Source organism: Fundulus heteroclitus, chromosome 20 (assembly GCF_011125445.2).
Source record: "Fundulus heteroclitus isolate FHET01 chromosome 20, MU-UCD_Fhet_4.1, whole genome shotgun sequence".
NCBI classification, from domain to species: domain Eukaryota; kingdom Metazoa; phylum Chordata; class Actinopteri; order Cyprinodontiformes; family Fundulidae; genus Fundulus; species Fundulus heteroclitus.
In genome coordinates, this window is record NC_046380.1 from 17201281 (window position 1) to 17214339 (window position 13059).

Genomic DNA, 13059 nt, shown 5'->3' on the forward strand with positions numbered 1-13059 from the left:
CCACCAGGCAAGACAAACGCTTTTTCACACGTGTGCTTTTTAATGACAAAGGTTGCGCAATGAAAGCTGTCAAGATAATGAGGAAGCCATAAACCACACAGAGAAATTCTGTTAAATCTAATGTGGAAGTACTTTGTGATAATTATCCAGTGACAGATTCCCTTTTGTTTGCAGGCATGAAATCAGGGTGTGCAAAGAAAAAAAGAAAAATGCCAGTTTCTCCAGAGTGATGAGCAAACGTGGTTACAGTCAGTCTTTCATAATAAGAGGAGCCTTGACTTGAGCTGCAACCTCAGCCCCCATAAGTTCCTCTACGATCGTCAGGGCAAACTCAAAACTGGTTCCTGGCCCACGGCTGGTGATGTAATGCCCATCCTTCTGCACTCGAGCCTCTGAATATTTATAGTGGTCTAAAAAAGACAAAGAAAAATACCATTAATATGACGATGGTGTGAGCGTGGCGCTGGGAGCCACAGCTGACAGTCTGCCATTGTTTCAATGCATTTATTTCTCGTATGTTCTGCAGAATTCCTCTTTTACCTCAGATCTGCTCTCCAACAGCAGAGTGAAATGATTCTTTATAAGCAAATAGAGAGCTAGTACGGCACCATCTGCTGCCCTTTACGGATACTTACAATTCCACCCGCTGAGATTTATTTTAACAGCTACAGTTCTTTATAAAAGTATTTATACTCCTTAAACTGTTCTTCATATTTTGCAGCGTTACAACCACATACCTAAATGTGCCATTTTGTGATTTTATGTTGTACACCAACATTAAATAGTGCATGGCTGAATAGGAAGAAAAAAATAATGGTTTTCTACACTTGGTACCAACTCTGAAAGACCTAGTGTGCATTTGTGTTCTGTTCCCTTTACTCTGATACCCTAACATGGAATCTTGTGCAACTGCACCTCAGAGGTCGCCAAAAATAGTGAACAGATTTTATATGCGTGTAATTTAATCTCAGAATAAAAACAGACTATTCTGTGAAGACCTTGGGTGTTTGTTAGAGAACATCAGTGAACAAACACACCAAGAGAGGACAGAGATAATGTGGAAAAGTTTATAAAAAGTGTTATAAAAAAAGTTCTAAAACAAAATCCCAGGCTTTGAACCTCTCAAAGAGCAACGTTCAATGCATTATCTGAATATGGAAAGAATAAAGGGAAAACTGAACAAAGAAAACATGGCCATCCTAAACTGAGAGCCTATGTGAGGAAAGCATTAATCGAAGAATAAGCCAAGAGGCTCATAGTAACTTTGGAGGAGCTGCGGAGGCCTACAAGTCAGGTGGAAGAGTCTGATGACAGAATAGTTGTACACTTTACAAATCTGGCTTTTGTGGAAACATAGCAAGAAGAAGGCCATTGTTGAAGGGAAGCAATACAGTAGAGGACACACATTAGGAATAAGATTTAAAGGTCGGATGAGCCCTTAATCAAACTCTTTGACCTACATGCAAAATGCTGTGTGGGGCAGAAAAATAACATTGTACACTTAATATCCACTGTAAAACATTGCTGTAGGGATACTTTTCTTCACTGGGGGTGAGAATCGGGTCAAAGATGATGAGCAGATGGGTGGAGCTGAGGTTCACCTTCCAGCAGCATATTGGTAGTAAATGTACAGCCAGAGCTAGAATACACTGTTTACATGAAAGCTCGCCTGTGTTTAAAATGGCCCAGTCAAAGTTCAGACCAAAATGAGATAATAAGCTGAAAGACTGAATGTTTACAGCTTCCCTTTGTGAAAACTGACAGAGCCTGGGCTATATTTCAAAGACAAATGGCCAAAACAATTCACAAGCTAGATGTGCCAACATCGTAGAGCCATAGCCAAGAGACTTGCCGCTTTAAGAGGAGAAAAAGATTATGCTATGAAACATCCACTCAGGGACGGTGAGTATAAATGCACAGCCAGTTTTCTGTAAAATAAATAAATAAATAAAAATATCAATAATAATAAATCGACTTGATAATTTTGGACTGTTTTGTGTAGGTCTATCAAATAAAATCTCAACAAAGTATGTGGTGGTACGGCGACAAAATCTGAAAATATTTAACGGGCATGAAAACCTTTGAAGGGCACTGCAGATAATTGAGGTCTGTATCGCTTTTACCTCCAGCCATCATCTTCTCCTTCATGCCAGGATGTGTGGTGACTGTGCTGCCGTACCCGATGCCATGAGCCAGGAGAGCGGTCGGACCTGAAGAAGGGCAACGCTGGTCAAAATGTGCTTAACAGCCTTCATACACTGAACATTAAGCAGACTACAAACAAATAAACAACTTAAGCAGTCTTCAGAAGTGTCTATATATTCCCGGTTAATAATAAATGAATGACACATATGGACAAGATCCAATAACTGTGTCCCTAAAGGTGTCCTCAACCCTAGCATTGTTTCTAAGAATACACTCACACAGTATACGGTTTCAGCTTCTCTCCAAAAGACTCTGCAGCACAGTGGAAATAATAAAGGAGAGGCCGAGGGCATCGACTTCTGCTGCATTAACTTTGGTAATGCCCTAGCACTGCCGTGAGCTCGTCCAAAAAACTGTTAATAAATAGAAAGTTATTGATCAACGCCGCTTTGGCTGCTTTCCCGTGCAGTCTCAAGATTACACTTTTCCCCACTGGCAGAACAGCAGACTGCCAGTTAAAAGCCAAGCTACTCCTGTTACGAGTCCCCCGCCCAGAGGACGCCAGCCCGGGTAAAGAAACTAACAGCCTGGTAGATCCAGGGAGACGTGCGTTTATCTTCCGGTTATATAGCAGGTATTGTTCTCAGAAATCAAGCCCTTCATCCTGGTCTTCATCTCGTGACGCGCCCCCTGTCTCTGGGTCATTAGAGCGTGTATTCCTGTGAGGATTTCAGTCATATTTAGGACACCCTTCAATCCACTTTGCCGCACCGCTCCCCTGTCCCCGTTTGCCGCGTCTTTTCCTGCGTCCTTTCTCTGCCCGTGAAAGCTGTCAGATAAAAAAATCTTAGTGGCTCGCGGGTGTATGCAGGGACAGAAGCATATGTGTCGCGTTTCACTTGTGTGCCACAAGGCGCGGGTTCACCAGAGACCACCAGTTAATGAAGTGTGGCATTAAGGGGGCAGAGGTGATTTATTAAAACTCCCCCTAATCCAGATCCGGAGCAATAAGTCCCAGGGTGCTTTCTTTGAACGTTTTCGGTTCCTTCCTATCTGCAGTGGAAACAGCCGGCTCGTCGGTTTTGCTGCTTTTGGTTGAATCCAGGAAGACAGGATCTCTCTGTTAACTTCAATTGCATTGGAAGCCTCTCCCGTCATATTACCTCAACGTCTTTTACAGATCTTCCCTCATGCTTTCGGGCAGAAGGCTTTTTAAGTTCGGTAGCCTTTTTTGTTCTGCCTGTCTGCTACTATTTGCTCTCAGTGTCATTTGTCCTAAAAAGTCCTCTGTAAAAGGGCAAATCAAAGAAACATTTCAGTGCCGCAATACCAAAAGCAACATGGTAAAGAGTGTCAATAGTATCAAAAAGATGAAAACGTGCCACATATGATGGAAAGTTCAGCACATTTGGATATTTTAAGTTAGAAAAACAGCTTTAAATGTATTAGATTTCAAAAGTTTTAAAATGCATTGTGATTGGAAAAAAAAATTTAAACCTCTTAATGTAAACTACAATCTATACAGTTCAATTATCATAAAGATAAAAAAAAATAATAAGTTGCAGTATTTGGACTGTATAAGTCTGGACAGCCTTAAACTGATGCTTTGTTAATGCAGATTACAGTGCATCCAGTCCATCTAAATATCACATTCAAATGTCCCAGTAAGTTTTACCTCATGGCTGCTTAGTTGCATCACTGAGCTAATGCAAAAGTTTGCAGCAAGTTTTAGAAGTATCAAAAATATTTAATTATTTAAAAAAGTATCAGTCAGGGGAAGGATTTCTTATCGACTGCTGGTTTGGTCAACAATCTCAGGTATTCTCTGTTGTTCTACTGAGGCTAAGAGCTAGCACTGCAAGACAGACTTTGTTGCACAAAGAAGACCCAGGCCCTGCTAACTTCTGCAGACAACCTAATCATGGCATAACAAAACTTGTTGGAATTTGTTATAGTCTGATGAATCTAAGCTTAAAACTTTTTGGCCTCAATTCCAACTTATAAATTTAGTAAAAACAAAAAAAAGCAAATAAAACATGTGCACCCTTCATTAGAACACCATAGCCATAGTGAAATATGGTGTTAGTCCATTTTCTTCAAAAAGAAGAGATTTTTTTGTCATGGTTATTGAAATAATAAACAGGTGGGTTTTTGACAAATACTTTCAGATATTTTTTATTCACCTTTTTAGCTGAACTATACAAAATAAAGTAAGGAAAATAAGTATTTGAACACCCTGCCACTTTGCAAGTTCTCCCACTTAGAAATCATAGAGAGTCTAAAATTTTCATTAGGTGCATGTCCACTGTGTCCCACATGTCCATAATTTAAAATAAAATAAATAAATGAAATCCAGAAATCACAATGTATGATTTTTTAAAATAAGTTGTGAGTTACTGCTGCAAATAAGTATTTGAACACCTGTGAAAAATCAATGTTAATATTTGGTACAGTAGCCTTTTTTTGCAATTACAGAGGTCAAATGTTTTCTGTAGTTTTTCCATCAGGTTTGCACAAACTGCAGCAGGGATGTTGGCGCATTCCTCCACACAGATCTTCTCCAGATCAGCCAGGTTTCTGCACTGTCGCTGAGAAACACGAAGTTTGAGCTCCCTCCAAAGATTTTCTATAGGGTTTAGGTCTGAAGACTGGCTAGGCCACTCTAGAACCTTGATATGTTTCTCACGGAGCCACTCCTTGGTTATCCTGGCTGTGTGCTTCTGGTCATCGTCATGTTGGAAGATCCAGCCACGACACGTCTTCAATGCTCTGAGGGAAGGAGGTTGTTCCCCAAATTATCTCAATACAGTGCAGTTGTCCTGTCCCACAACTTGGAAACAGTGGTGCCAGCTCTCTTCAGGTCATCGACCAGCTCCTCCTGTGTAGTTCTGGGCCGATTCCTCACCTTTCTTAGGATCAATGATACGCCACAAGGTGAGATCTTGCATGGACCCCCAGTCCGAGGGAGACTGACAGTCATGTTTAGCTTCTTCCATTTTCTAATAACTGCTCCAACAGTTGATTTTATTTCACCAAGCTGCTTGATAATTGCTCTGTAGCTCTTTCCAGCCTTGTGGAGGTCTACAATTCTGTCTCTGGTGTCTTTGGTCTTAGCCATGTTAGTAGAGTCTTACTGATTGTGTGGGACCCCTCCATGATTTCTAAGTGGGAGAACTTGCAAAGAGGCAGGGCGTTCAAACACTTTTTTTCCTCACTGTATGTCACAAAAGATGGGAAAGGTTTTGAAATGATTGATCTTGGTCTCATTTGCATTATATCACAGAAAGCTGCAATCATTATACAGGTGTGTTCACCTCTATAGAGTTGACCTGTAATTTCTAAACTTTTTCATTTAAAGCCCAATAGGCATCACAGCCCCTATGCAAATTGTTTGCATGCAAATGTGTGCAAGCAGTTTTCATTAGATTAAATCCATAATGATCAGGCCTAAGGTCACATCATACCCATTTTTTTTTACCCACAGACAGGGGTCGCTATCGGAGGTTAGCCCTGTATAATTAAGGCTTGTTTGTTTTCATATGCTGTACCTGCACAGATGGCTGCTATCAGGCCTTTTCTGCCATCTTGGTCCTTTAACACCTCCTTCACAGCAGGAGACTGTAAAAAAAAAAAAAGAAGAAAACAGATGCAACGTGAGTCATTTGTGGACCATGTGATACCATGTAAATGGAGATGATATTATATCAACACACTGTGGCAGTGTCTGCAACACATGCAACAGCACATTTGAGGACAATCACAGATTCATATATAACCTAACCTTTATATAAAAGGGCTTACTGTAAATACAGAATCATACCATTTGAACAGACGTGCATTCTTTTCATTAATCCAAGGTAATGGAGAGACATTGCAATGTTGGAGTAAACTGACCCTTTGGATGAGAGATCGACATGTGGAGTTGTTAAATGAGGAGTAATCAGAGGACATGTATGAGGTAAAAATTTGTATTGACAAGCAGCAGAGTGTTAATAGAAATCAGGTTATAACAGGTCTTAGAGGGGATGGGTGTGTTTGGGTTAAGGATAATGAACGCCACATCTCTCACATCCAGTGAAATACTAAAGCACAAAAAAAGCTGAGATCATCCTTTTAGTCACTTCACATCTGAACTTCTGGAGAACCGAGTACGTTTGCATTGCTGCTCATCTGTAACAATTGAATCATGGCTCCACTGAATATTTATAGGAAAATCAATATTCTCCCTGACAGAAACAGATTAGAGTGGAGTCGATATTTAAAAAAAATATATATGCAGTTTATAGAGCAAGTTTTTAGGATGTTTTAGCCTGGCTATTGTTTCCGACTTCCATTTTTATTTTCACAAATAAAGTCATTTGAACTTTTACAAACACACACACAGTTTCCTTCTGTTTACTTTCATCTTGTGTAATTTTCTCACCTCTGCCAGATTCTGGGCCCCTGGCATTCCCCCTGGCAGAAGCACCACGTCATAAGGGCCCTTAAAAACAAACCACCACAGATAACATTTAACAGCACGGAGCAACAGCAATCACCTGGCATGTGAGTCAATACCTCCATATAAAAAGTCAGGAAATGGATAAAAAAAACTTAAATACAAAATTTTAGGAACTTACGGCTTATATGAATGGATAAGAAATGAACAGAAATAGTCCTGAAGATTGAATGCCTCTAAAGAGAAATTAAAGACCTTAGTAGGACATCTTGAGGGGTTTTCTTGTATTACAGGGCTTAACATATTCATGGCCCTAGAACTTTTTCATATTTTGCCACATTACAATCACAGAGTCCAGTTTGGTTGTAACATGACAAATTGGGATCTTACGTGATAGACCAACAGAGCACATCATTTTAAAAGTGAAGAAAAAGAGATAAACGGTTAGAAAGAGCTTAGTGGATTTATTTACAGCCTCCCTACTCTAAATTTTCCTACTCTAAATTTTCCTAAATATAATCTAGTGCCATTAATTACCTTCAGAGGTCAAGAAGTGTTTTCCTTGGAATAAGCTTGAAATGGATCAGATGGAAGACCCTGCCACAGGTTCTAATATGGACTCAGGCCCAGACTTTGACTGGGCCGTTCGATATATATGCATAATATTTTGATCAAACCATTTATATATATATATATATATATATATATCCCTGCGACAGACTGGCGACCTGTCCAGGGTGTACCCCGCCTCTCGCCCAGTGAACGCTGGAGATAGGCACCAGCACCCCGCGCAACCCCATGAGGGAATAAGCGGGTCAGAAAACATAGATAGATAGATAGATAGATAGATAGATAGATAGATAGATAGATAGATAGATAGATAGATAGATAGATAGATAGATAGATAGATAGATAGATAGATAGATAGAATCCTCCTCGTCATGGATGTCTCAAATCTAAAATCTAACTTGTTTTCTTCCATCTCCTCATAAACTTTGACCAGCTTCTCTTTCACTGCTGAATAAAAGCAGCTCTAAAGCATGACCGAGGGGATTGTGCATTCAGAGTTGTTGTGTTGTTGTTTATTATTATTTGAGACAGTGCACATTAATGAACAATCACATACCTCTATACAGACTCTAAACGAGCCAGAATGTAAAATGTAAAAAGGTTCAATGGCTGTGAAAACTTGAGCAAGGCACTGAGTGTGCCTGCTGCCCACCTGTTTGCTGGCCTCCTCCAGACTAGCATCAGGGCAGATGACCACATTTCTGCTGCACTGGACTGGATCTTTCCCCGTCAGCCCTGCGACAGTCACCGAGATCTGCAGAAAGAAGCATTATTATTATCACCACTGCAGACCGACATCACCGCATGGCCGCTTTAGTCTGAAACGTTAGATTTGAGAGAGGTTAAATGAGGTTGGACTTTGACATTTACCTTGGCCCCTTGTGTGCCCTCCCTGTAAAGGTTATGCAGACCAAGCCACAGTTGGCAAACTTTAAACACAGCTCACTGGCTGGTGATTTTCAGCACTCATAAATGCATCACGTCACTTTCCTTCATTATAGCTACGATTAGCAGGCCTTTAAAGGCGTGTTTACATTACAGCAAAGCAGCGGCTGCAGGGTTGCCTGTTTGTTTCATGGCAGCATGCTAACTTTGCTAACAGATAGCATCAAAGTGTGCGCTGGCTACCAACCCCGGCTCTGCGCATGATGTCCACGGGGATCACGGTCTCCATCTCCTCCGCGCCTTTGGACAGGATCACCAGGGCTCTCTTCCCCGCCATGGTCAGCTGGATGTTTCGCTTCTGCAGCAGCAAAGGCGCTTTGGCTTCCAGCAGCGTCAGGCGTGCTTTTGCCAAGAAGGGAGCAGGGTTGCCAGACCGCGTCCTTTTATCCCCCTCTATGGACACAAAGTTGTTCTACAGTGAAGTGGAGCACGAGGCTTTGATCGGTTTATAAGTTATGTTCCAAGTAAAAATATAAGAAGTACAAAATGTATATAAATGACGCCCATTGCGGATGTTACTTCTACATTATTTCATATTTTTCCAACTATTTCCGGATCTGGACCACTGCAAAGATAATGGGTGGAGTTCAGTTTATAGTTATTTTTACAATAATTTGTAAACTCACTTTAATCGCCTTTGTTACAGTTGAGAAGTGGATGCCTGTGAATGAACATTAACTTGTACTTATTATGTAAATATTTTTGGCAATGCAGCCAGTATGTGAAATTGTGTAGTATTTGTTACCTGCTAAAATATACTTTGCCCCATTAATAATAATAACAACAACAACAATGCATGGATAGGCGTTTGGGTTGCAAGGTGGTGCAGATCATGCGTTACAGTGATCCTTGGACCAAGTCCTTAGCAAAAGCAAATTTGCTTGTTTCTCCAGTCTAAATGGGGTTCTTCCAGGCACCCCAGTTTCCTACCAGTTGAAAAACAGGTATGTTATGGTAACAGGATTCTATAATTTGCCATTATGAGTGTGTGTAGTTGCATCTCTGCAAGGATTAGGCAGCTTTAGACTGATTGTAATACAAATAAAAATGTGATTTACTCACCCATCTGTGCATGCTCTAATATAAACTAAATTGGTCCTATCTACTGTCTCTAAAGTTACTGTTATGTGTTGATACTCTATGTAAAGCCATGGATAAAATCTCTTCTTGCTCTTGATATGAAAACAAGGAGGCCAGTCAACAACCAGTGGGTAGTTTTGAATGTGGTCGTTCCAATTAAATAAAACTGATTTCTGATCGTGGTAACAATATTCAACCTGAAAATCATTTGCAAAAATGATGTATCACTGACTGAATTAAAGCTTGGACAAAAGCTATGGAGTCCATGCTGACCATTATCTTTATGTATTTAACTTCTCTATTGTGGGATTTATGTTTTTATTTTATTTTTTACAGTAGAAAGAAATCTCTGATTTTAATTGGACAAATTTGGCTAAGCAAGAAAACAATAAACTGGAAACAGATGTTTCAGACAATGTTTTAGACTTAGACAATGCACAAGGTTTTGTCTTACAGTGCTTTGTTTAGACTCAGTAAGTTGCTGCTACACAAAGCCTCCCTAAAGTGTTGACACCCCAAGAACTTCTTCCCATTTTTGTCATATTTCAGCTTCATTGGATTTTACAGAGATTTTATGGAACAAACCAACACAAAATCCTTCATTATTATGAATTGATAGGATATTTTTGTTTGTTTTTACAAATAAAAATGTGAAGGCCAGCCTGCATTTCGGTCCAGCCCTGCTAATTGAAACTCTCTTTTTGGTAAAAAAAAAAAAAAAAAAGATTGTAGTTGTGTAGTTTAATGTCAGTATGATTAAAGCTGGCGCTGCTTTAGGGCCTTGGTAGAGAACACTAGTGTACAAACAGCTTCAGGAAGACCAAGTAACCCACCAGGCAGGTCAGGGATGAAGTTGTGGATAGATTTAAATCAGGGTCCAGTCAATAAACAATATCCCAAGCTGTAACCTTCTTACACACCACAGCTCAGTCTTCCAAATGGATTTTGGTCTATATTCAAAATGCTTTATGTGGTAGAAACATGTGTAGTCCTCTGAACACATCTTAACTATGGTGAAACATGGTGGTGGCAGCACCATGCTGTGGGCATGAGTGCTTATCTTCAGCCTGAAGGTGGTCAGAGGTACTGGGAGGATCCATGGGGCTGAATATTCGATAATACTGGAAGAAAACCTGTAAGAGGCTGCAGAGGACTTGAGCCTTGATCGGATGTTCCAGCTGGAGAACCATACTAAACACATAGTCGAAACTCTAAATGTTTTATGAAAAAATCCCATTAATTAGAATGGCCTCATCATCAAACCTAACTACAACCAAGAATCTGTGGCAAAAAGTGAAAATATACTTTAACAGACCCTCTCCATGCATTCTGGAGCTTGAACTATTTTCAAAGAACATTTCTGAGACATAGTGCAAAAATGTTTGCAGCTATAATTGCTTTATTGTAAAGGTGGTTCTACAAAACATTGACTGAAACATAAATACAAACACGTTACACTTCTCAGAATTTGTTTTTGTCGAAAGGTTTGAAAAGCATGTATTTTTGTTTTCTGCTTCACAATTCTACGTTACCTAGCCTTGTTGTATCCGATTGATGACATCAATTAAAACTGCGTTTCTGGTTTTAAAATTACAAATTGTGAAAATGTTCATGAGGAAGTTATATTTTGTAAGCATGCTTAATAGATCCAGCTGCTCTGCAATCGTTTTTTTAAGACAAAGTGGGATTAGGAAATTAATCAAAGGATGAGTTTCAGCTTCTATATAAATATCAAAATACAGAAATATAACTGTGGCATTTTTACTACTTATCCATTTCATTGTTCTTTTCTCAGCTTTGTCTCGACATATTATATTTTCAAAAAGAAAGATAAGATAAAAGGTAGTTTGACATACTAGATATATGAGACTGCAGGACATGGAGCCACTCTTGGTTCTAGAGGATGATGCAGAATCAATATTTTAAGCAATGCACAGCTTACCAGCGTAAATAATAAGCAACGTACTATATATTAGTCAGTTAAGCTGCGACAACAAATAATAAAATAATAATTAAAAAAAAATCTGTCATGTAATGATCTCTATTTTCCACTAGGTGGAAGTATTAGGCAAGGTTTACAGGAGAAGATTGAGAAAATGAATTTTCAAGATATTTTCCCCACCTTATTAAATCCATTGAATGTCTTCAAGGGAAATTTTCTTAAGAAAAGTTACATTTATCGTTAGTTTGCCCATCACCATCTTATTGAAGTGTTGTTATATTTCAGGCACCCACCGGATGAACACATTTATCAGTGTGGTATTAAATGGGTCATGATGAACTTCTATAACATCTGTATGAGAACTTGTGCACCAGTCTCTTGAGATTGAAGCTCATATTGAGGAGTAAATTCTTAAGCTTTAGTCTTATTACACCTATGAGTGAATTCAAGAAGAAAGGATGAACTGAACCAGACCCACAAATTTTCACACATTATTTCATAACAATCACCTATAGTTGTTATTGCAACTTAGCACATACCAATCAAATGTATCTTCTGCATTTAACCCAGTCCTGCCACTGTGCTGTGCCCGGATGCCTTCTGGGACTAAGGATCTTGCTCAGGGACCCCGAGTAGCAGTCTGTGGGATTCAAACCGGGGAGCTTGCAGCCTTAACAGGAAGCATGCACCCTGGTTTAATCACAAAGGCACGTCATTATGTTATCAGAGTGTGCATGGCTAGACTGGAAAGATGTTACAAAGTTTGGAAGAAACAATTATTCAACAAATCACGAGTCTTCCCACAGAGTTTTAACTCAAGACTAATGTCTTCACGAGTGACTGAAAATGAGGCTTGAATAACAACAAATGTGGACATTTTCCTACACATGTTCTTGTTCTCGGTGACGCATACAAACCTCTTAAGTTCTGATTGTAAAAATTATCTTTTTCTCTTTATACACGAAAAGAAAAAGACTCAAAACCGCTCCATTGTGGCAGACATTATTATTAATATAATGTGTAACATGGCCATCGGAGTGTGTATAACTGGGCAGGCGCTCACACACTTTATGCATTCTTAGTTTGAGAACATTTTCATTGTGGAAGCACTGTAGGAAGTAATAAAATTATGCAAAAATGTATGTTCTTGCCAGAGTAATTTAGCAGGAAGTCATTGTCCTATAGCTACACAGTGTACAGCACCCTCCACCACATTTAGGGCCCCTAGCAAAAAAATGTTTATGTTGGAGACTTGGTGACTATACTCCTCTTTGCTGACATTTTCCAACGCTGGGCCTGGGAGATTTTGTTTTCAAAACCGCAGACCGCTCGTGGTGAATAAACACAACAGTCCCATATGCTCTAAGCTGTTTGCTCTAACGGCAAGTGTAGGATAGTATTTATTTTCCCCGTTGCCATTTCCTGTGTTATGAAGGTGAAAACCTCTGTCTACACGAACTGCATGTTCTCTTGTCCTTCCCAGTTAGTAAAGAGGCTGAGAGAGAGAGAGAGAGAGAGAGAGAGAGAGAGAGAGAGAGAAAGAGAGAGAGAGTGTTGTTTTCTTTAGACCACAGGAAAATAAAGTCATAGATTACTTATTATTAGTTCCTAGAAACCCTTACTTTTAAAATCTAGAGTAGAAAGTCCCAAAATTTTCTATAATTTTTTATTGGTATGAATATTTGTGAGGATTTCTCCCCATTAAACAAAACTTCTTAAATTAAAGGTTGTATTTTAAAGGAATGTTTAGTGTGAAGTCATCCGGCCGCAACACAAGGAGGAATTTATCATATAGCTTTTACACATAGTTGAGCTGTATGTATTTAGTTCATGTTCCATGTTAAAGCTCAGTTTAGCCTGTGGAGTAAAATCCTCGTCAACCACTGAATTCCTTTGCTCATTATTATTTCTGCTGTGTTCCCAGCTTGCCTTCACCATC

General features: G+C 39.5%; 1 protein-coding gene across 1 annotated transcript; it reads right to left on the reverse strand.

Moving 5' to 3' along the window:
• Positions 1-19: 19 nt before the first annotated feature.
• On the reverse strand, positions 20-8486 carry park7 (parkinson protein 7). The gene is made up of 6 exons (XM_036151554.1): positions 8286-8486; positions 7806-7907; positions 6569-6628; positions 5694-5763; positions 2124-2210; positions 20-410 (listed from the first exon to the last, which is right to left on the reverse strand). The coding sequence occupies exons 1-6, from the start codon at positions 8373-8375 to the stop codon at positions 250-252; spliced, it is 570 nt and encodes a 189-aa protein (XP_036007447.1). The 5' UTR covers positions 8376-8486; the 3' UTR covers positions 20-249.
• Between the last annotated feature and the right edge of the window lie 4573 nt (positions 8487-13059).